General features: G+C 45.8%; 3 protein-coding genes across 5 annotated transcripts in view; all 3 read right to left on the bottom strand.

Annotated features, from left to right (window-relative positions):
• Positions 1-623: 623 nt before the first annotated feature.
• maza (MYC-associated zinc finger protein a (purine-binding transcription factor)) lies at positions 624-9,451 on the bottom strand. Its single transcript, XM_082529547.1, has 8 exons — positions 7,131-9,451; positions 5,348-5,498; positions 3,843-4,234; positions 3,298-3,554; positions 2,369-2,432; positions 2,006-2,177; positions 1,445-1,919; positions 624-1,340 (listed from the first exon to the last, which is right to left on the bottom strand). Exons 1-7 carry the CDS (start codon positions 7,161-7,163, stop codon positions 1,594-1,596), a joined length of 1,395 nt encoding a protein of 464 aa, XP_082385673.1. The 5' UTR covers positions 7,164-9,451; the 3' UTR covers positions 624-1,340; positions 1,445-1,593.
• A 94-nt stretch (positions 9,452-9,545) lies between these two features.
• On the bottom strand, positions 9,546-14,307 carry cdipt (CDP-diacylglycerol--inositol 3-phosphatidyltransferase (phosphatidylinositol synthase)). Its single transcript, XM_082529548.1, has 6 exons — positions 14,145-14,307; positions 13,382-13,516; positions 12,664-12,817; positions 12,416-12,497; positions 12,249-12,330; positions 9,546-11,648 (listed from the first exon to the last, which is right to left on the bottom strand). The coding sequence occupies exons 1-6, from the start codon at positions 14,185-14,187 to the stop codon at positions 11,506-11,508; spliced, it is 639 nt and encodes a 212-aa protein (XP_082385674.1). The 5' UTR covers positions 14,188-14,307; the 3' UTR covers positions 9,546-11,505.
• Positions 14,308-16,946: 2,639 nt separating this feature from the next.
• Positions 16,947-23,700, bottom strand: part of taok2a (TAO kinase 2a) — a 28,610-nt gene continuing 21,856 nt past the window's right edge. Inside the window, exons 18-20 of one of the 3 annotated variants that reach the window (XM_082529200.1) lie at positions 23,248-23,460; positions 21,911-22,093; positions 16,947-21,820 (exon numbers count right to left, since the gene is read on the bottom strand). In XM_082529200.1, coding sequence (XP_082385326.1) covers positions 20,966-21,820; positions 21,911-22,093; positions 23,248-23,460 — 1,251 coding nt within the window. In that variant the 3' untranslated portion in view covers positions 16,947-20,965. Of the gene's footprint in view, positions 21,821-21,910; positions 22,094-23,082; positions 23,461-23,700 lie in introns of all 3 variants that reach the window. The other 2 variants (XM_082529199.1, XM_082529198.1) reach the window with 2 other exon arrangements.

Genomic DNA, 23,700 nt, shown 5'->3' on the forward strand with positions numbered 1-23,700 from the left:
CTCAAACTGCCACAGTTTAACATAAATAACTCAAATACGTCAAAGTATATTTAAATTAATTGAAGTAGTATTTTATAAAATGTGGCAAAAATGTATTTTAACCTGAATTAACAAATACAAAATATAGAAGTTTACAGGCAAAATAAACCCCATAAAATAAAATACTTATCATCTGATTTATACTTTTTAAATATTGATTTGATATAAATTTAACCCTGATTCATTCTTTTTTATATGGACTTTGTTTTGAAGCCTTTCCTTACACAGAGCCCAGTATTACAGGAACTACTCTGACTGTTTTAATATGGAGGACTAACAAATACTTATATATTAAAAAAAAAAAAAGTACTTTCTATTAAAGGCAAACACGGGGGACGCAGCAGACAAATGGATTCATATTTAAGGAAGAAAAGTCCTGAGCATAAGTTAGCGCTATCTCACCTCAGTCTGAGGCTCAGACTGAATAGAAACATTACGAGCTGCTAAATCGGAGCTAACGGGCCCGTTAGCTTTTCTGAGCCGGTTCACCGACACCTTTAACTTGTTTCAGTGCTTCAGATGAAACATCCACATTCAGCACCCACTCAGACACTGTGAAGATGACCTGAACTCGAGTCCACACGTGCGTTTTACTGCCTTTTAATACAGTAACAGTAACGAGGCGCTATGCACTATGCATCAAGTACAATCAATATGCACAGCCACAGAAAATGTGTCACCAAGGTAGCTACAAATTACATGGCAAGTTCAAGAGTTACAAATCAGCATCCAGAGTAAGAACGAAGATCATACGAAGCAGAGAAGTTATGCACATTCAGTGTTCAGGGGGAATATCCACAAACAACTATCGGTCTGCCGTTATCTGCTTTATAAAAGTGTGTATGTACAGCGTGGGCCGTCAGAAACACCCGCTCCCCACTCAAAGGCAAACCGGACACCGCTTGGCAATAAATTAGAAGAGAAAATGAGATAAATGGTGTTACTGAGGTCTCTGGGCCAGTTTCCTGGTGTTAAACACGGATATCATGGATCAGAAATGGTGTAAAAATGGCGACGGCGGCTTTACAAAAATCAAGAGCGGCTGAAAATGAAAACAATGAAGTGATGATAACAGCTAAGCGCCAAGCCAGGAGAATAAAAACACACATTAGTTAATAACTGATGGGTCCTCTGTTGTGCAGGACTCCAGAGTCGGTAGTGTGAACGCAGAGAGCGCCTCCCAGTGCTGGAGGCCGGTCAGCTGACAGAGGTGGGCGTCGCGGGAACAAACCGAGGTCGCCGTCCTCACAGAGCCACGGAGAAGTCGTGGCACTCTCCATCCAGATGTGGCAGGAAACAACCTGAGACAGAAAAATCAAAGCTCACCTCATTTCATAAAAAAAGGTGCAGCAGAGTCCAGGACTACAAACATGGCGCCATTAATGAGCAGAATGGATCCACACACCTGCTCCGGTGGCTCCTCCTACGTGTCCTTGCTTCCTTTTGCCTCGACTCCTGCGACTCCCCCCTCGACTCCACCCCACCTCCGCCCCTGATCCCCTTCCCTGCAGTCCCACCCCAGCTCTCCCCTGCCCCCACTCGCCCCCCAGCGTGCTAGCTGTGGGGCTGCGGGGCGATACCGGAGCAGTCAGTGACCAGCAGTCCCACTGTGCTAGCACTGGACACCGTGACCGCCACGCTGGTGGTGCCCACGGGCCCCGTGCTCGTCTGGTCGGGGGTGGGGTCGCCCTGGTTGGCGTGGGTGCCCATGTGACCCTGGAGCTGCGTGGCCGTCTTGCACTGTACCCCGCACAGCTGGCAGAGCAGCACGCCGCCGGCCCCGGTCCCGCCGAAAGCCCCCCGCGCCCCGCCGCTCTCCTTCCACTCCTGGCCGTGGTGCTTCTGGGCGTGGACGCGCAGGTAGGTGAGGGTGGTGAAGCCTGCGGGACAAGAGCACACAGACACGTGAAGGCGGGGTGATGGTGGACTGTCGGTGGTGCTTTCTCGTGACGCAGCCGTGTCTTACTGCGGTTGCAGAGGTGGCAGGCGTGGTGCTGTGATTGGTTGTGGACCCGCATGTGGTCGGTGATGTAAGCGGCCGACAGCAGCTTCCCGCAGATGTGACACGGCACCTTCTCCTCGTGGCGAATCAGGTGAGCACGGAGGCGATCCCGTGTGGCAAACGCTGACGTGCACGTCTGCAGAAAACAGGAAGGCGTGGATGAAACGAGTGAAATTTTCAAAATAAGACGTAGTTGCTTATCAAAACACTTAAGAGGACGAAATGTTCTAAATGTAAAATTTGATGCTTTTTATTGAAATTTTGATGTTGTGGTTTTCTGAATGCAGGACTGGCGGTGCTGGTTTAGAAACAGGAAACAGGTGTTACCGTGCACTTGAACGGCCTCTCTGTGGAGTGCACCTGTCGCACGTGACTGTTGAGGTGGTCCGGTCTGAAAATGCAAACAAGAATGAGATTCATGTTTTTTACTAACTGTTTAAATTGTATTAAGGTTTAAAGCATTATTAGGGGCGGGGCCTCTTTGACTGACAGGCGGCTGTAGCTGCTAACTGTGTGCTAGGCTTCACCTGAACTGGACCGTGTTTGTGCCAATGGAGCTTTTTTAATGACATCATCTGACCAATCATATGGGCCGCTCTCTGAGCTCCAGCTTAGGTGAGATTCTGGGATTACGATTGGATGTTACTAATCGGCAGGTGTCTGTGTGCTGGCTACAAACAACCAACATGACGGCAACTATAAAGCTAAAATCCAGAGTAAAGAAACTGACGGATGACATCATGGTGGTTGCAGCCATCTTTTATTTACAGTGTGTGTTTGCTACAGGAAGTCTGGCTGTATAAAGTCTGGTTATGAAATGGTTCTAACTTATGAGCTGTGGTGTGTGGGGACACTGCTTCAGTTCACTTGGACGAGCTGAGTGAACAGCTTCCTGATGACTTCACAGGTTCAGGCACTAAAGTCGTGAAGCAGCATAAACTGTATATAGAAGAGGGACGAGGCAGCTGTGAGCAAATCAAGTCGAGCTGTTCCCATTTTCTCTTTCGGATGTTAGGACTGAAACGGGGGGACTCAAACAACTCGTCTTTGTTTTCCTGTTCTCATCAGTTTGTGTTCAATGAGACTTGAAATCAGAGGCTAAGATCAGAAGCTCATCAGGACATAGAGTCCTAAATAACCACAAAACAGTCACATCTACATCTTTCATGGTGTTGCAACTGCTAAATGTGAGCGGTTACATAAACGAGCTCTCTGTGAGGAGTTAACGCTGCCCGAGGAGCGGATGGCGCTCGTACCGAGAAAAGGCCTTGGCGCAGTGCGGGCAGATGTACGGCTTCTCCACGCCGCCCTGGTGCGAGCGCACATGGTAGCTCATCCTGTCTTTCCTCTTGAAGCGCTGCTGGCAGATGGGGCAGGAGTACGGCTTCTCGTCCGAGTGGGACAGCCGGTGGCGGTTGAGGTGGTAGACGTCCCTGAAGGCCTTTCCACAGGCCTCGCAGGCGTGGTTCTTCCTCACCTGATTGGTGCTGGGAATGGGATTAGGATTGGGATTCTGCGGGAAGAGGCAGAGAAGTTCAGTCGTAAATACACTCTGAAGTCTTTTCCTGCTGTCAGAGGGCCTCTCTCTGCTCCCGGCATCAACACTAGCTGATTATGATGCTCGTCTGAGGTTTTCTGATGTTTTGATCCACAAAGATTTAATTCAAATTGTGTGTTTATAACCGTGAATGTCAGCGGCCATGTTTCTGGACACTTCCTGCAGCTGCCGCTGGCATCAAAAGGCCCTGAATGGTCCTTTAATCTTGGCCTTACTCTCTGGCTCTCTTCCCGGTGAACCCACCTGCTCCATGGACCCAACGACAACAACGGCTGCCTGGATGGGCTGAGGCGGCGCAGCCATGGTTACTGTTGCCGGGGCGATGGACACAGACACCGGCTGGCCCTCCTGGTTGACGTGCTGGCCGGGCTGGGGGAGGGTCTCTTGGCCGGGAGCCGCGGGAGGGGGAGGAGGCTGCTGCGGGGGCAGGGCGAGGTGGAGGAGGGAGAGCGGGACCGTCTGCTTCTCCACCCGGCCGGCCTTCGCTCCGTCCTCCTTCTCCCGGGCCGCCCGATCCTTCATCTTGATGCCCGTGTGCACCGACTGGTGCCGTCGCAGGTTGTAGCTGTTCTTGAACTCCTTGTTGCAGGTGGCGCAGATGTGGGCGGGCCGGCTCGGCTTGGTGAGCGGTTTGACTGGCGGACATTAAAGTCACATTTTAGTCACAGTCAGTGCACTCTGAGTTTAACATTTGTCTGAAGAAACGTCGGTAATTTACTGACTTCAAACTAATCCTGTAACACTGGTTTGTAAACTGTTAGAGGACAAACTGAGCTCTAACACAACAAACACAGACAAAAAAAAGATAAATTCCTCAAGTGTTTATTTCTTTGTTGATTTACAATCTACGGAAAACTGAGCCGTACTCATGTATGGGGGACAAAAAGTGTCAACACAAATAACTGGCACCATTTTTAACCATTATGTGAAATATTGTGCCATAATACAGGGAAACCCTGCTGCTTAGCAACAAATCAAACCAATCAACTGCTAAAAAACACAATGTTGTGCAGAGTGTATGGAGGACTTTTCTGGAGAAATGTAAATAATTTTGATGAATTCTGCAGATCTGAGTAAAATCATTCAACATTTTTGGGCTTGAATAATGTGACCAAATGTGTCACTTTTTTAATATTGTTAAATATACTGTATATTTAACAATTTAACAACTTTGTACTGCACGTAACATTTGCAGCTGTAATCTTCAGTCATAACAATAATAATTATTATAATCATTTTTCTGTTACCACAATAAAAAGAAAACTGTTCCTGTTTCTGGAAGAGAAAACACGTCAAACCTGATAAATATGAAAATGAAAAACATGCGAGTTTTAATGAATGTATTTATTTTGCAGCTCTAACCTCAAAAATGTTCTTTCTTGTGTTTCTGTAAACAGGCTGATTAGTGAAACTTTTGGGTGTCTGGTTTCCCCTCACAGCTCAAACGTCTCCTGTACATCCAGTAAAAACTGTCTACACAGAAGAGCCCAGCGTGCTGCTAAAGTCACTGATACTCTGAAGTAAATCAGAGGACATAAACCACAAACATGAAGCCTGTTTTCTGCTCGTGAACTCTGACTCTGTGATAAGCGTGCAGAAAAATAAAATCTCCCACTGATAACCAAACTGCTGACGCTGCAATAAAAGCCCAGAGTTCAGAAGATAACCTTTAAAAACGTCAATATCGGCCTGTTTGAACAACTTCAAAACACGTCAGTGACGAGGTTTAAACCCCGCCCCATCCTCACCTGGCAGCGGCTCCTCGCTCAGGGCGGCCGTGTCGACGGTGGACGGCGGTGTCACGATGTGCTCGCCCGGAGGACTCTGAGCCGAGCCGGTCAGCTCCGGCAGCAGCTCCGACTGTAGCGGCGTCTCGGGCTGACTCTGAGTCGGAGGCGTCTGCCGGAGGTCAGTGAGAAACATCTGAATCAACACACAGCCATTTACACCTGGAACATCCAGGCTCAATGGAAGCTTATTTACTGTAACAGTGTACACAGGGCAGGTGAGGGCGTGGCCCTATGGAGGACCAAAAGTGTCTACAAAGTAAACCAACATCTATAAATGACTGAATGTGTCATTAAATGCATCAAAAAGGACATTAATGATTAAAGTTTTGATGACAATGACGACAGGTGTAACATCAGGCGTAAGAGGGCGAGCTGAATGCAGAGGGAGAAGGTCCTGGCCCGAAACAACATAACATTTTCTGAATGATCTCCAGGCTGACAGCTCTGTGGAGGACTTCATCGGTGAGACGTGCAGAGTGCAGGAGAGCGCTCGGCTCTCAGTAAACCACGGCACATCTGGAAACACCAGCTCCGTCTGGAGCAATGCAAAGCTCTGTGACCCGTCTAAGCTTTGAAGGATGACGATAAGATCCCCGAGGTTCTGTGATGGGTTACAATAACCTGACGTCATGCAGGAGTCTGACAGCCCAAATTTCTTTTGCTTACAAAAAGAGCTCAGTATCGGTCAGCCCTGTGCAGCGCCCTCTTCAGGTCACCCCACAGATTTCATCTTCAGCTTTCTAGCAGACGCCCGGTAGCACGATGGTGCCACCACCGTGCTTTGCCATGGCCGTGCATTCGTTCAGTGATGCACGGTGTTGTTTCTGTTTCTGCAGCTTTCACAAATACGGCCAAAAAGTTCAACCTTGGCCTCATCAGACCACAACGACACATTTGCCCACATTTTTTAACAGTGCGCTGAAAAGTTTCTCTCCGTAAGAGAAACAGCTCAGAGCTCAGACGTGGGAACATCCGGCCTCTCAGAACGGCTTTCTTCTCGTCTTTTTGTTTTAGCACTGCCTGGCTAATTAGAAACCAGCCTTCAGAGGTTATAGGTCACAATCAAAGTGCGAAAAATATTTCGCTTGGCCTAATTTGTTTTTACTTCACACAAACCTGCCACAGCAGAGCTGCAGAACCAGTTTATGCTTCATGGGTCTTATGGAAGCATGAGAAGAAGATGATAGTCTGTCATGTGCTTCAATACTTTGGCCAAAAGTAAAACACTTTTACTTACACTGTTGTTCAACATGAAGTTCGATTACAAACTAAAGCGGGTCGAGGAGTGTTTCTAAAGGGGGCAACGAGTATTTATTTGCCCCCTAAAGGGTTCATGCAGAGTGGCTGTAGCTCAGGAGGTAGAGCAGGAAGGTTGGTGGCTGGTCCTCCTAGTCTGCACCCCAAGTTGCTCTCCGGTGTATGGATGTGTGTGACTGTCAGTAGGCGCTTGTGTGAATGGGTAAAGCGCTCTGAGTGCTCCAGGACAGCAGAAGAGTGATATATAAGAATCAGTGAGGACAAACACAAATCCTTCTCTCACTTTCAGGGGACTGACAGGTTAAATAAGGAGGCAGTGCCCCGGGTGAGAGGTCAGCAGGATCAAAGTGGAGACAAGGGGATCCACACCAACAACTCCCCCCTGACCCCTCCGTGACCTCCCCACCTGCAGCAAAGCCCAACGGCCCCCACCCGCCCTCAAAAAGCCCAAACCACGCAGCAGCCACGGGAATTTAGCACTCACCTGAAAGAGGAAATTACTCCAGGAGGTGTCCATCCTGAAGGAGACCCAGCTGGGGACCGAAGAGGAGGAGGAGGAGGTGGAGGAGGGGGAGGTAGAAAAGCTCCGGGAGCTGCTGTGAAAACAAAACGCGAGGCCTGTATGGCAGCTCCCCTCCACCGACAGGGGAAATGAGTCCCAAAGCCCTGACACTTCTTAGAGAAGAAGCCTCCGAGAGGCAGGAGTTAATATGGCAGCTAAACAGTCACTGAGCAGATGCTTCTGTAAATGCGACAGAATGGTTGGTCTCATGCGTACTTGCTTTAATGGTGCGGTTTAATTTAATTTGCTTATGTCGACTGGAATAAAAATCTGCATGCAAAGTATTTTAATGGCGAAGCCGAGCAGTCGAGACGTGCTAATCATAGCAGCGGCTGTTCGGGACTCGTTTATAGCTCCGACAAGGCCGCAGCGTCGGCTTCCGAGCCTCGGAGTTGCGTAGGGCTCGTCCCCCGGCTAGAGCGCTCCCGGTCGGCCGCGGTCCGTGGCTCCGCCTCGGTGTCTGAATCGACAGGATGACATCTTTCTGTTTTTTTCAAACCCGCTCCCTCGCGCTCCCTCTCGCGCTCCCTCTCGCCCTCCCTCCCTTCGCTCTTTCTTCCTTTTCTTTTTTTATCTCTTCTTCACCCCCTCTGTCCCTCTCTGCTTTAAAGGGAAAGTATTTGGCGTATGCACCCTCCTCGCGGACCCCGTCTCGGCTCGTCTCGTGCCGCGCCGTCCCTCTCGCCCCCGCCACTTCTCGGTAGGCCGACAGATAATCAAATCCGACATTTATGGGATCAGCTCGGCCGTTAACTCCGCCACTTCGCTTAAAGGAACCCGAAAACTGGCGCTGCGCTGCGGGGAAGAGGTGGCAGGCGGTGATCCGAGCCGCGTTCGCGCCAAACTCTCCGGTAAAATGGTGTCGGGTTCGGCTAAAATGAGCCTTTATCCTCGAGCATCTTAAAGGTAACGATGCGCGCAAGTGCAACAGCTGGATGTAACCTCAAAACACATGACGTCCGTCCGTGAACGGGCCACACCGCGCGGCCCGCCAGACTCCATTCAAACGACTCTAAATTCCCGTCTCCGGCGGACTTACTGCACGATTGAGTGCTGACAGTAACACAGCCACGACACGAAGGACATCCCCACGAATCCGCTCGACCTTAAATGAGCACAGCTGGATTTTATTATTTTTTTGTTCAGCCATTGTAGTGCAGTTATCCTCAGCTCCTGTAACGCTAAATGCCATTTCCTGCTTTCTTCACACTTATTAAACTAATTTTATTCTTTTATTTTGATTTACTTCATTCATTGAGGTATTTTATTTACTTTTTAAAAATTTTGTTTACCTTGTTTATAAAATTGTCACTTCCATTTTATTTAGTTATACTTGTGCTGACTGAACTTTTATTTGTTCATTTTGTCGTTGGCTGGTGTAACAGGAATTTCCCGCTGTTGTAATAAATAACGTTGATGTGATTTTCTCTCAAAGTGAGGAACGTGTCAGCACTAATATTCAGATGAAAACAGCTGTTTTATTTTTAATGTCAGACTGAATGGAAGGTGAAGGCGGGCCCTCGGGTCTCCAGGCTGAAATACAGAAAAACAATCGCAGGCAGCTGCACTTCTGCAGACGTTTTAAAGAGAAGCCCAGCTGTCCCGTGGCCCTGCAGGTCCAGGTGGAGTGACCAGGTGCCCCTCTTTAAGTGGCTGCTCAGCAGTTTTATTACCCGTCCACCTGCAGGGACACTCCCACATTTTGACCGTTTCTGGAATATAAAAGAAAAACGATGATCTGTGGACGAATCACAGCTTAAGTCAACGTTCAGCTTCTGTTCAGGACTTTTAAGAAACTGGTTTTATATAAATTACAGTGGTTATATGATCAAGCTGCAGGCTGGTTACTTCCCTCAGCTCTCTTCGGCCCACACCGGGTCTGTGTTTGTGTCTCACCATGAATCCAGATGTGTTCAGGCATCCATAACTGTGCATCAGCGCTGTCATTCAGAGCTGACGTGCAGATGTTCTCGCGATCACGTCCCCACAGCGTCAGTATGAACATGCAGTATTATGACAGCATGAATTCATGTTAAAATAAACCCAGTCTGCTCATTTCATGCTCGGCTCCTTTATTTCACACTTTTAGATTCTTGAGCTGTTCCCCGTTTAAGTCGTTCAGGTTGTGTTAAACTCTTTGGCTTCAGTAGAACAAGAATTTACCAAAAAATAAAGATCTGATGTGATATGGAACAGGAAGAAATAACTGAAGGTCAAAGTGCAGAGGACAGAACAGCAGCTGTGGAAGCTCTGCACTCGTCTTCAACGCTGAAAAGCAGAACCAATCAAACCGACAGCTCGTGGAGTCCAAACTGACTCGAAGGAGAAAAGTTTAAATACAAATCTGAATTTTTTTATTGAACACAACGTTTTTCTTTTGCAACTTTTTTTAATTTTTTATAGTAAATTCAAACCAAGCAAACAAAACCAGCATCAAATATTTAAATTACAACATTATTTCCTTTTAAATAGAACATCAAACTTTGCTTTCAGGTCGAGATATATATTTCATATTAATACATTCTAGCAAATACAGTATGCGGATTTCAGCACGCTCTCTGATTGGCTCCGTCAAAGCGACACACACAGGTAACACTTGGTGCTCCTCAGGTGAGGTAAACGTACAGTTTCTGACAGAGGAGACGCTTCCTCTCCTAGCACTAAAATAAAACGAGCCCAGCTACTGCTCAGCCTCCGTCTAATCAGCCAAGCATCAGCAGGAACAGGAAGTGAGGCGCAGGAACAGAACGAAAGGTGAGAGGAATATTTAAGCTTTTGGTCGTGTCATCATTTCAGGGACGGTTTCGTCTTCACAAATAAAAAACATCTAAATAAGGAATAAAAAGTGGATTTTCAGAGAGTGGAATAAGCATTAGAATTTAGATTTTACCATTAACGTGTCGGTAACCAGCCTGACGGTCACGGTGGAGGCGACTTCGGACGGTTAACGGGCGCTACACATCGTCAGCTGCTCCTCATTCATTTAAACACACCTGGAGTTTTTCCTCCGAATAAAAAAGTCGGTGTCCAGGAAAGCGCCTCAGGCCTTCTGACAGACACCACTGAGTCATGACATCATCTACACGCACACCTGCACAGGTGCGTCCAGTCAGACCGAACGGCCCGCCTCCTCTCAGCTTCAGACTGAGCCTCCCATCAATCATCTGTCAATTAATCACAATCACTGAGCCGACGACCTCGACCTAACAACAGGCAGAAGTCTGTCCTCACAATCCTGCTGCTACACACCTGGAAATGACGCATAATTACAACAATAATAATAATACTAAAAATAACAGCAATAATAGTAATTACAATAATCTGTATTTGATCTGTATTTTCATTTTTTCATGTTGTTAATAGTTTGGTCAGTAAAATGGGAAAATAATAATAATAATAATAATAATAATAATAATAATAATGATGATGATGATAATAACAACAACAACAACAACAATTTGGAACATTGATATTCAGATACGGAGGACTAAGAATGCCCTCCCCTCCCAAAAAAAAGGTTGAGTTTTTGTTTACTTTTGTAATAATTATTTATTTGCTTCTTTATTTACATATTTGTCCTTTCAGATCGCGCCTCATTTATTTTGGCCGGACTTTAGTCACTCCTCTTATTTCTGTATTTACTTTTCTTTCTAGATTTCAATATTGATGGATGTATAAACACATTAGCAGATAGCAGCAACATTATTTTTCCTGCCTACAGTCATTATTAACATTACTTCTTATTCTTTTAGTGATTTTTAAATTCCTTTTTGACTTTTGGTCCTCCGTTTTTGTCTGTTCAAACTTAAATATTTAATTTAAAAATTTGTTGTTGTTTTTTTAAAGCGTTCAGATGTTTTTTTAATTATTGCTATGATGTAAAACTGAGAAAGTGTGGCAGTGAGAATGAGCAACATTTGATTAGGTGTACTCGATAAATCTGATACGAATCGTCGGCTCGTTTCAGCTTTAACGGAAAAATAAAGAACACCTGCGTTAGCTCTCGCTGTCATCACCGACGGACACGCCTCTCACGTTAGCGTAATAAAACAGGAGAGCGGTAACCGGGGACCTGTCCGTTTATCATACATGTAACCGTGCGTGTCGTCCTTTAAGTTTGCATTATGAGCTTATGTTGTGATTTAAAGGCTGCGCCGTGGATTCGGAATATTTTTCTCCATATTTGGTCAGAATCCGTGTCGGTCTGACAAACTTTCCCTTTAAGAAAACAACAATAAGTGAAAGCGCGACGGATCTGCTGATGCTGTTGCAGCTCTCGCCGCCTCCCCGTGACCTCTTACTTCATCTTCAAGGCCTTCTCCCGCTCGGCGGCATCAATGGCGGCCATGTTCTTGGAGGCGGTGATGAGGTGCAGGACGCTGATGCCGGACTTGAGCAGGCAGATGATCCCGCAGAGCCCCTGCAGCCAGTAGAGCCAGCCTGTGGAGAAATGCAGCGACTCAAGTTTAACATCAGACTCAGAGGAACGATGAGTTTCCTGTTCAGCACCTGAACACGTTAACATTCCCAGCTCTGGATTTTAACAGCAGGACTCTGCTAAAGAAGCTCAGCATGACTCACAGCTTTAATTAACCAAAAACGAGAACTCGACTAACACTCGCGGAGAACAACCACCATGACATTTATCAACACTTTCATCAACAAATAAAAAATAAGATGAAAATGTTCTGGAAGGATGAGATCCAATCAGAACTAATAAAGGTGTGCAGAAAGGTGGGATGAGTTTGGACGTGAGCCAATCAGAAGCTAGCTCCCACGATCTCTGCTGAACACACAACAAAACAAGGACACTCGCGAGGAAGAGACGAGCAGACGTACGAACACGTTCACACTCGATGTCAAAGAAAATAAACCGAAACTCTGACCAGCAAAAACAAACTTTACACTTTAACTGAATCCACATTAGATTTTAGTCGACAAGAATCTTAATCGACTAAAACAACTTTGATCCGTAAACACTGACGTCCAAACTCAGTCTCACCTGTGAAAGTGAGGAAGACGAGGATAATAAGCTCTTACCTGCCGGCTCCTCGATGTGATAGAGAAGGTAGAGCAAGCAGAAGAAGAGCTCGTTCCCGGCGCACATCACAAACAGGACTGGCTGCAGGACACACACACACACACAAACGTTCACTGACTGTTCCTTTAAAATTCACACGGACACGTTTATCATACGACACACAGACCTTGGAGGTGTAGTAGAGGCGTAGGATGGCGTTCCCAGAGAGGTCGATGGTTTTATGGCTCGCTGATCCCTTTACAGTCGAGCTGAGGAAGACAGATAAGAAAACACGATCAGCCGCAGCACAACACCTCGTCCTTACACCTGTCATGGCTCTAAAACAGGTCACTGGGCAACATGATCTGATTCAGTCTGTTCAGGCCACACAGCTAAATATGACTTCACCTTAACAACCACAGAAACATCGCCCACCTGTGCAGGTGCAGCCAGTGGCTGGCGATGTCCAGACACATGCTGAGCTGGAACAGGAAGGCGTAGGAGGGGTAGAGCAGGGATAGGTTGACCAGCAGACACATGGTGGCGCAGCGGTCAGTCAGCATGTCCAACATGGCGCCGAACTTAGTGGCTGAAACAGACAGAGAGCGGCCCGTGAGACCAGAACACGACCTGCTGCAGGAACCGTCATGGCTGCAGTTCCTCTGACGTCCAGCAGAGGCTCCAGCAGCAACTGAGTCAATGTTAAAACTCTACAGCAGAAATAAACACAGCCTAAAGCTCCCACAAAGATTGTCTCACGAGACAGCGAGCATAAAAACGGCCTGAGACGCATACAGAAATCTACTCAGGGGCGTCCTCCTACATCAGCGGGTGTTTCTGCAGATATGGTAGATGTTGCACCTGACTGGACAGCGAGGGATCCACCTCACCACTGCGTGCTTTTAAGGTACCACACCGACCCACTATGACTGTGAAGCAGTGAGAGTCGTTAAAATGACCCAACCACACTCCTTCCATCTTTTATATACAGAGTGTGGTTATCACCCAGTATAAACATCAGGAAAACAAACACGTCCTCCATCCAACACAAAATCCACATTCAGTCAAATCCTGCCTTCAGGAGTCAAAACTGGACGTCTGTCTCACACACACACACACACACACACACACACACACACGTGTAAATACATACACTGATTGAGCGCTCGCGCTGCATGGCCGTCAAAGGCATCCAGCAGAGCGCTGAGCAGGTAGCAGAAGACGGCCGGCCACGGGCAGCAGGGCATCAGGAAGAAGGAGATCAGGGCCAGCACCACCCGGGCATAACCTGCAGGATCCAACCAAGGTGAAGAGATTTATTCAGAAACAGAGTGCGTTTTAATGATTTCAACACTGATTATCTGTGATGAGAAAATTCCTTCTTATTGCATACTATTTGTCATTTTTCGCAAAAACAATGCACTTTGTTATGTCTCTACACTTATGTTACTGCTACCTATTCCAATAAAATTTATTTTAGAACAAAAATGACAAGATAGAAGCTTATAAAATACTTCATTACACTGGGTACAAACTAGTCCACATACGATGAATATCTTATGTTATTTTCATAATTGAAGGCATTTAAAAGCATCATATTGAAGTTGTAAAAACCCATCGCTCAATGGCCTGATCAATCTTTTTATCCACAATAAAACCGGACATATTTCAGGGGAAAATGCTTATTTATTATTACGCAAACAACTACAATACAATAACACAACGTGCCGTCCTTTCCCATTAATTTCGGCTTGATTTGGCTTCCACTGTGACGTTACTCAGCTCACTTTGCCCAGATAAAGCAGATGAGCCGGATTCTCTAAATTGGACGTTTTTTGAATGGAGTTCGGTGAATTTTACATTTCGCCGGCTAAAGCTAAGCTAGCTCCGCGTCGCTAAAGGCGGGAAAAACTCACCGATTAAATTAGGAACGAAGAGGAAAATGTTCTCCGTCTCCATGTCTGCGGCAGTTTGTACGACAAACGGAGCGCCTGTTCTGCGTTTTTATCCGCAACAGGATCTTTGAAGGAAACTGCAGGCGACTATTTGAAAAGGTCACTTCCTGTCACCCAAAGGGCTCTTCACCGGAAATAACAAGGTTACAAATTCCGGTTGTTTTCAGAATAAAGGTGGAATGTTATGACAGCGTTTTGTTGTTGTTTTGTCAAATAAAAGTACAAACTTATAGAAAAACTAAAGGGAGCTTATGCCGTTACATTGATGGAAAAAAATAATTAAGAAAAAGAAACTTTTGTGTGTCTTTAAGTTTGCATTGGTAAGGATCTTCACCTTTTGCTCTACCTCATCTCACTCTGAAAAAGGAAATAAAACGTACATTAAAAAAATATGTATTTTTACCAACAGTAACCATAACATAGACTAAAACACATATTTAAAACCCATTTACACGGAGATAAACCCTGTAAGCAAAACTCACTCTTGGTTGCGTTTTAGTCTTGAATGCATTTAATTTAATTTTAATTCTAACACAAACTGCAAAACTTTCTAAAAAGACAAGCGTCATTCTTCTTTGCACTTCCTTCTGGAGCGCAGCAAGGAGCTCCCTCACACAGAAGACATGTTCATGCTGAGGAAAGTCCGTAATGCCATACGTAATGAATCTGAACCAGAAAGTCTGCGCTGCAGTTTGATGGAGCATTGGTTGTATCCCAATTCAGGGTCTGCAGCCTTAAAGGCCGCATTTCAAGGCCGATTACGTCACAGCGGCGCGCCGAAGGCTCTCCCAATTTAAAGGCTGCTCGAAATGCGGCCCTGAAATGAGTCCTTCATTTCCCTGGGGAAAAAATAAAATAATTCCCCTGAATTCTAAGGATGTGGCAGTGTAGACTTTGTGGCCCAACATATCCCAGAATGCATAGCGCGGCGGTGGGTGTGGATAATTTCGCCGAAAAAAACAAAAAAAAACAAAAAACAAAACGGTGGATGAGGGGCGGCCGAAGAGTAAACTTTAAGTAAGTGCTGAATATTATGTCACTTATTTATGTGCAAATGTTTAATAACGAAGAACATTAAACATTACTGTTGGCCACATGTCGGCAAAGTCATGTGACATTAGTGACGTTTGTACTAACTTGGTTTTAAAGCCTTTACTTTAAAATATACGCCGTTCAATAGCTGAGCTTAATCTTACAGAGAATGATCAAAGCTCATGTAGCAACAAACAAATGAACAAAAGATTTTCTCCTTCATTTCTGTCAAACAAAGCTGTATGACACAGCTGTATGACAGCTGTATGGCTAGGCAGCGCCTGTATCACGTACGACAACTGAGGAAGTTCAGGGTCTCTCCAAAGATCCTCAGGATTTTCTATACAGGCGCTGTGGAGAGCATCCTCACACAGAACATGACATCGTGGTTTGGGAACAGCTGTGTGAAGGACCAAAAAGCTCTCCAGAGAGTGATCCGTACAGCAGAACGCTGCTGCAGGATTGCTCTCCCCCCGCTTCAGGACACCTACACCAGGAGATGCCGGACTAGAGCAGCGCAGATACTGAAGGACCCGTCCCATCCTGGCAACAAACTGTTCCAACTTCTGCAATCTGGTAGAAGGTTCCGCATCTTCCGGGCAAGGACAGAGAGACTCAAGAGGAGCTTCTATCCCCAAGCCATCCGTGCCCTAAACACACACACCCGCCCTCTCACATCATCTATAACTGACTGAGTCAGGACTCTTCCAGACACTAAACCAAGGCACAATGTACATTTCAATTCCTTAATTTTAAATATGTTTATATTGTCTATCCTGTAAAATAGTCAGATGTCTATTCATATTAATGTACAGAATTCACCTGCTTGCTGCTACTACTGCACATGCACAATGTATATACTATATGTATATATATATAATGTTCTTCCTCTACAACCCCCCCCCCCCCCCCAATTTTTGCACATGTCGAGGAGCGTGTCAGCCTACATTTCACTGTGTTATACTTGTATAACTATGCATGTGACAAATAAAGAACCTTGAACCTTGAATGACACATTTCCAGCTGTTAGTATCATGGTTGCTAGGCAACCTGGGCAGCGCAACGGAGGCTAGACCGTCCCATTTCACAAGCCTCGCACTTCCGGCCTTAGCGGTCTTTGAGTACGCGGCCCTTGAGGATCGTTGAGGCTGCGTACTTTAAGGCTGCAGACCCTGAATTGGGATACAGCCAATGTTTGACTTCGACAATACCGACACGTTCCTACAACACATGAAAGCTCTTTGCTTCAAACATCCGAGAGCATGCAGAGCAAAACTGTCTGAACCCAGCCTTTGTGGTAGTTAGGTGTAATACAGAGAACCAAAAGTGCCCAATAAAAATAAAATAATTTTTGCAGAGAAAGAAAATAAACATTTCATATTTAACAGATTCATTGCAGCAATTTATTTTTATGTTAACTTTGAGTGGAAATAATGGTGTTATTTCTTTCTTTTGTCTCATTTTTACACTTTTGGTTCTCCATACCCTGAAGTACTTCAAAAGAAGTTTTTAAAATTTGTGTTTAAAGACTTTTAAATCTTAAATATCCGTATCCGGAACAGAATTTTCAAAAGAACTCAAAAAGTGAGACGTCAGCAGAAAATCTAGAACAGCTGAAATCTGAAAACATTAATAAAAACATCGCCCCCTGGTGGTGAACAGTTCAGTCTGATTAAAACAAATCTTAAATATTCACGAAACAATTTAATAAGAAAGGAAATGACAACAAAGCAGCGTTTCTGTTTTTATTTCTCCAAAATTATTTGATTACGTTTCTGTACATCTCATTTTTCCAACGCTCCTGAAACACAACCTGAACATTTTCACTTCGCCCTCCTGTGACATACACACACCCTTCATCCTGCTCTGCACACAGACAGCACTCGACTCTGCCTCCCCCTCTTCCTCCTCCTCATTACGCCGATGGCCTTGAATGCTCCTGGGGATTTTCTTTTTCCCCCCCTTTTTCCTTGAAAGTTTAAAGTTGTAGGAGGAAATGTGAGGAATTGAACAGAAACATTTTGTTTGCCATCGACTCTTGAAATCGGTAACTTTGCGCTTTCAAACAGAGTGAACCTTCAGTTTTTAAATGTCAAACTGTCCTTGAACACAGCACAGAGCAGTCTGAGAAAATAAAATAAAAAGTAGAAAAAGTGAAAAATGTGGAGCTGAAACAGTAAATTGATTAAGATTGAAACTTTTGCTGCTAAAGACATCTTTTTTCTAGTTCCAAAAATTTGTTTTATACGACTTTAAATGTAATTCATTTGTGTTTTTAGGACTTTTGCTGTAATTTAGCACATAAAAACTTTATGGGAAAGAACAACCAGCAGAAGAACGATGTCATTTTATAATAATATAAATTTTAAAGAAATTTCCTTTGTGAACATCTTTCCTCTTAAAGGAGACGAGATACTTAAAAATGTCAGAAGATCCAACATGGCAATCCAACTTTGTCCAATAAATTTCCAATCAAACCGTTCGATTGACCGCTTTCAGCTCCTAATATAAAGACGTCACATTTAAAAAGCATTTTAAATGTTTTGTTGACCAGAACATGAAAACATCTCAGTAACTGTCGCTAAGAATAGCAAACATGAACACGTCCTATAAATTGTGACCACGTGACAATACACAGAAATCCTGCAGTCAGTAAACTGCTCACGGCTGTAAACGTAGATGAAGATCTGGACTCTTCCTCAGTCTGCAGCTTTAATTGGCAAAATAACACTTGAGGAATGGTTAGCATTTCACAATAAATGCTATTAAAAAAAAAACAAACAAAGTTGGCAAAATGAAGTTTTTTTGTTTTGTTTCTTTTTGGGAGGAAGGAGGAGCACTCAGTCCACATTGCCCCACCCCGCCCCACCAATCATCTTCCTCAGCACAGCGTCTCGTGTTTTTTAAGTCCAGCATGTCCTGCAGACAGCTTTCCACTGAGCGTGACGTTAAGTTTGTCCCTTCCTGCTTGCACTCACTGTCCCGTCAACATTTGCACAAAGTGAAGGAAAATGAAAAAAAGCCAAGAAATGTTTGTTTTTCCTCTTTAGTCCACCTGAACATTCGTCTCCTTTCAGTGCAAATGAGGTAGACGTGACAAAAAGATGATCTTCTACCCATTCGGACTGTGCAAAATGAAACAGAGGTGTTTGTCTGGAAAACACACAGAGTGGAATTCCTGTACGGAGGCCCAAAGATGCCAATATTCATCTCAAACGCATATAATTTGAAGTTTAGCCAAACAAACTTGAAACTCTTTAAAATCTTAAAATGTAACTCATTAACACCAAATGGGTTTTTTTGTTTAGAAAGAAAAATGGAGTGACTGAAAGGTCGTTTTAACAGAAGTCTCTTTTTGGCTCTCATCTAATTTAAAAGTTTTTAAAATCTCAAATATAAAAACCAATAAATAAAAAAATGTATAACATTAGAACTAAAGGGAGGCAAAACAAAGGATGACAGAGGTGAGTTGCTGATGTCTGATTAATTAATTGGTTCAGTTACTTTGGGGAAAATACTGTGAAGAAATTAAAAACAAAATGTAGAAGTGGTTTTACTCTAACTTTGAAATAAAATTATAATTTCCGCTCTGAAGTCCACTGCCAGCTCAAAACACACAAAACTGGAATTCTTTAGGGAATAAATGTGAATCTTTATTTAAAAATCTAAAAATAAATAAATAAAATTCTTAGTGTTAACCTGCCTTTAGTTATTAAAGAATGTATTAATAATAGGTTGACGTTTTAAAACCTGCTTATGCTAATAAACACTATTATTCTTTTTTTTTTTTTCTTTTTTTCAAAAGCCTAATATTGGACACCTTTGGGCTTCCGTATTTGGAGGTGTTCTTGCAGATGTTACAGTGTTTTTGGGAAAGTCTTTCGCACCATAAAGACGATGTGTAAAACAAAAAAATGATAAAGTTATGGCACCAAAACGTAGTGAAAGATCTGGAAATATGTCCATACGTCATGTGATAATACTGGCTCAAAACAAAACAAACGAAAGCAAACAAAACAAAAAAAACCCTGCAGCCCTGCCCAGAACTGGAGACTCCCACCCTGAGACCTCGACAGGAATGCTGGGAAAGGTAGTCCTTTTGTCCTCCTTAGAAACGTGAATATTATTTATAACTCTATCACAGTAACATTGCGCTTATTCCCCACCTAGTGGTCAAAATTGGCAATCCACATTTAAAAATTAGCGTACAACATAAATATTCCAGCTGCAGTAGAGGTAATAATAATGATGGCGTCTATTCGTCTACAAATCAAGTCACGTGACAAAATAGTCATCATTATTACTCTAACACAGCCTCAGAGTTATTAGTGCTTCTATGTACAAGTCAAGAGTTTTGGACAGTGAACAATCGTCAGTTTACCTGCTACCTGTACACAGGTATCTTACATTTATAAGCATTTATATAAATAGGTAGTGTGCATGTTTATTCATACAAACGCCGCCTGTACACGAGCTCCATGCACCGCACTACTCTGTGACACACATGTACACCTTATCTACAGATGCAGAGTTTGGGGGGGGGGGGGGGTCAGATGTGGGGTTAGCAGTCGGCAAACACGCAAACACACACACACACACACACACACACACACACACACACACACACACACACACTTTCAGCTCTAAAACTCTGCGGCAGCGTCACTTTGAAGGAACGAGTCGCCCAACATCGAGCTCTCAGATTAAGCACAGGCAGGTTAGCCTAGCTTAGCATTACAACAGGAGAATGACGGCAGGTAAACACACCTTTAAGTTACATTTACCTGCAGAGTAAAGGCGCAAACAACTGACCAGAAGCTAAATTCTGCGCGGCGTGCTGAGAGTACGAACGTGGCACAGATCGTCCACAGGCAGCGGACTATCCTCCTGACGCCTGCTGGAGTTATCGTTCGGAAACGGGTGTCATCTAAAACCAGCACGCATGAGCAGACGTTAGCGATGACGGGAACTAAAATAAAACGTGCTCTTTCAGTCTGCTCGCTGACCACTCACAGCGCCCCCTGCTGACCAGTAGATCATTCCCGTACGATGGGATCAACAGGAAGTAGAACATCTGCCTCAGAGACAAGTGTAAACTTCACTACGCAGAGATCTCGTAAACTTGGTTGTTTGAACACAAGAAAAACAAAGATGGAGGGGCTTCCTGTACGGAGTGCGCTGACGCCGAGGCGACTCGCGGCGACATGGGCGTGTTCCTTTAAGTGGCTTGGAGGGCAGTGGTAGGTTGGTCTCGGGTCAACAGAAAGATGGCAGTGTTTGTTTTTATTGTCGTGTACAGAATCTTAGCACTACAAATAAAAGTTGATTTTAAGAAATCTTCCCTCGGTCGCCGCCTGTACACCGCCGCCTTCAAGCCCCGCCCCCCGCCCTGAATGTTTGAAACACTTAGGAACCAGAAACGGCGTCTACAGTTCAGTTATGTACATAGTTACAGTGGTTTTTAAAGCACTGCGAGCCGAGTGGAAGCTCCACAGCCGTCGCTCTGTCTCGGTCGACGTGTTGGCGCCGTGGTAGCTGGACGTGTTGTTGGCTGATTGGATCGCTGCCCCCGTGCAGCTGCAGTGACTGCGTATAAAGGGCACGTTCAAAATTGATTTTTTAAAACTTGTGACATGTTTGTTTTTAGGATTGAAGCGCTGAAGACCGAAAAGGTCAAAATGGCGCCGTTCTGCTTCTGTGTCCCCTGAGAGAAGCAGGACGGCGCCCCCAGACTAAGACTGGCGCCGGATTCACGAGTAGGAGAGGTGAGAGCCGTTGGAGATGTGCGAGGTGACCGATGTGCTCCGGGTTAACCCGCCGTCGCTCCCCCCGCCGCCTGGCCCCCCGGAGGCTGTCCGCCTCAGCGGCTGAGGGCTGTTCCTGAGCGCCATCAGGCTGGGGCCCCTTACACTCAGACCGCCGCCGCCGTAGCCGCCCTGTGAGGAAGAGGACGAGGAGGTGGAGGAGGGAGGGGAGGAGGTGGAGAGGGCGATGGGAGGAGGCGGAGGTGGCGGAGGCAGGAGGGCCAGGGACTGCGAGGAGGCGTGGGAGGAGAGGTGGTGGACCTGGGAGTGATGGGCGTAGTGTCCGCCTCCTCCCACCCATTCCCTGGAGCGGTCCCGCTCCCTGGAGTCGCGCTCGTGGGCATCGCGGTAGAGCTGCGGCGTGCTCTGGTGGTGTTGGTAGTGTTGGGGGAGGTAGTGCTGCTGGTGATGGGAGGAGGAGTGGCCCCGGCTCTTGCTCATCTCGCCATCCCTGCCAAGGACGTGGGACGAGGCGATGGACTCGGCGCGGCTGAAGCCTCCACCGCCGTGATTCTGGCTGCGCCAGGATGGAGTCGTCACAGAGTTCTGCACGCTGTGGCTCCAATGGCTGCCGGAGCGCGGTACGGGCCGCGACGGCCAGCCGCCGGAGCCCGAGGACGGGCTGGGGGTCGGGTAGCCCTGGTTGAAAGCCTCTGCCGGGATGCCGGTCAGCGCCATGTTGCTGAAGCCCAGACGCATGCTCTCCGAGTCGAAGGCCTCAATCTCGTGAGCCTGGCGCTCGAGCAGCGTCCGGATTCGCTCGGAGCGCTCGTTCTGCAGAGTCAGCATCTCCTCCTCGATCTGTTGGACAAAAACGCGGCGGTTAGCTCGACCGGGACGCGGCCCGCGCGCTTTCACAAGCTTCGACTGTCAGAGTGAAGTCGGCCTCACCCTCTGCTCCAGCAGCGCCCGGCGGATCGACACCCTCTGCTCCAGGTCCTTCACCTCGCGCTCGTGCTGCGTGTCCGTGTGGATCTTGATCTTGCTCTGGTAGGCGTTCAGCAGCTCGAGCTCCTGCTGCAGCTGCATGCGGAGCACCTGATACTCGGCCTCCTGCGTCTCATCCAGCCGCAGCTGTGGGATCAAAACAGAGCCTCGCTATCAGCAACAAAGTCAAGCAGGTGAAAAACAAGTGTTTGTGCTGCATGTGCGCGTTTCTTTCATGTCTGGTTTTTAATTTTAGAAAATAAAAATCATTCAGCTGAAAACTACAGACAGGAAATGACTCTTCATCCTGAAGACGAAGGTTTCAGTCGATCTGACACAAAATTCAGACGCTTTCAACTGTAAGTATCAGCTGATGTCCACATGTGCGTCACATGTATCGGTGCACACAGACCAAAGGTGTGACTTTTATGATGAGATAATGAGCTTGTTAATAAAAGCAAACATTAAATCATAAGTTCAGCCCTGAAATATTACTTAATGCCTCCATGTTTACATATATTTAATAAACATGCCATATTTGAGCTTCTCTAATCTAAAGCTGCTCTGACTTGAGATATTTTTGGCTGAAAGAAATTACATTTAAAATCAGTTGTTTGGATAATTTAGAATGTGAATAACATTCGTTCAGGATTTCATAAACATTTCTCCTCAGCTGGTTTATTTCCTTTAAACCGAGCTGAGCTGCAGCGCTCAGGGCTCTGTACTACGAAGCAAGTTCAACATATCCAGGATATTTTACTCCAATCTGGCGTCCTTTAAATCTGGCAATCAAGCTTTAACAGTCCAGCTGTGAGCACGTTCACATGGGAGAGGCGGGGTTTGCAGCACGTGACCAATCAGAAACATGGAAAGCTGATCGTTCAAAGGAAGATAAAAAGGGGGGGAAAAAAATCAGGTGGTTAAACAGAGTGAAGGTAAGAACTGCTGCAGAGGGAGCAGGGGGGGCTCTGCAGGAAGCTGGAAGAGCCGCTGTATTAGTAAAGCTCATCTGAAGCATGATTTCACAACCTCCCTAAAGCAGGTTAGAGCTGCAGCTCAAGTTGCCATGGCGATGTAAGAAGAGAAAGCCTCTGTGTATACCCGGGCTGATCAGCCAGGGCTCATCCTGAAGTTACCTGGATAAGACCAAATCCTGCCTTGTAGTACAGGCCTCTGGTTCTAAGGTGCAGGTTGTCAGGTGTGCAGGTGCTGAAGTGTGGGAGGTTGTCAGGTGTGCGGGGTTTCAGGTGTGGGTGGTTGTCAGGTGTGCAGGTGCACGGAGGTTTCCTTGCCTTACTCACAGCCTGAGAGGACAGCATTTCGTTGATGGAGTGGTCGTACTGCTCGGCCAGGATGGCCAGCTTACGTGTTTGCTCCTCTTTGAGGCGTTTGAGGACGGCCTTGTGGTCGGACTTTGGAGTGCTCTCCAGCAGGTGGTTCCTCAGAGCTTTGTACTGACGGGTCTGGATCTTGCAGGTCTCCTGGAACTGACGCTTGACCTGCAGCTCTTTGGACTGAAACAGAAGGAAACGTGTCGAGTTCATGTAAACTGCTTTTACACAAATAAAAGCATTACGAGTTCTTCTGATCAGTGAAGAGGTCAAAGTTCTTTAAAGTATCTGCCACATCCTTCCCCTTTTCCCCCAAAGTTCTGCTGATATTGGAAAATTTATGTAGTTTGACTAAATTACATAAACATTTCCCAAATTGGCATAGGGATAGCTCAGTGGGTAGAGTGGGCGCCCCATGATCAG

This window comes from Aulonocara stuartgranti, assembly GCF_965226115.1.
Source record: "Aulonocara stuartgranti genome assembly, chromosome: 4".
Classification (NCBI taxonomy): Eukaryota; Metazoa; Chordata; class Actinopteri; order Cichliformes; family Cichlidae; genus Aulonocara; species Aulonocara stuartgranti.

What these genes read in the sequence shown, in the direction of transcription:
- maza (XM_082529547.1), bottom strand. Translation starts at nt 7,163, where the DNA reads ATGGACACCTCCTGGAGTAATTTCCTCTTTCAG. An exon ending in TGCGCCAAGGCCTTTTCTCG is followed by an intron (nt 2,433 to 3,297) that starts GTACGAGCGCCA and finishes TTGCATTTTCAG; the next exon opens with ACCGGACCACCTCAACAGTC. An exon ending in CTGCCACCTCTGCAACCGCA is followed by an intron (nt 1,920 to 2,005) that starts GTAAGACACGGC and finishes CTTGTCCCGCAG; the next exon opens with GCTTCACCACCCTCACCTAC.
- cdipt (XM_082529548.1), bottom strand. Translation starts at nt 14,187, where the DNA reads ATGGAGACGGAGAACATTTTCCTCTTCGTTCCTAATTTAATCG. An exon ending in GCCTCTACTACACCTCCAAG is followed by an intron (nt 12,331 to 12,415) that starts GTCTGTGTGTCG and finishes TGTGTCCTGCAG; the next exon opens with CCAGTCCTGTTTGTGATGTG. An exon ending in TCACATCGAGGAGCCGGCAG is followed by an intron (nt 11,649 to 12,248) that starts GTAAGAGCTTAT and finishes ATTTCTCCACAG; the next exon opens with GCTGGCTCTACTGGCTGCAG.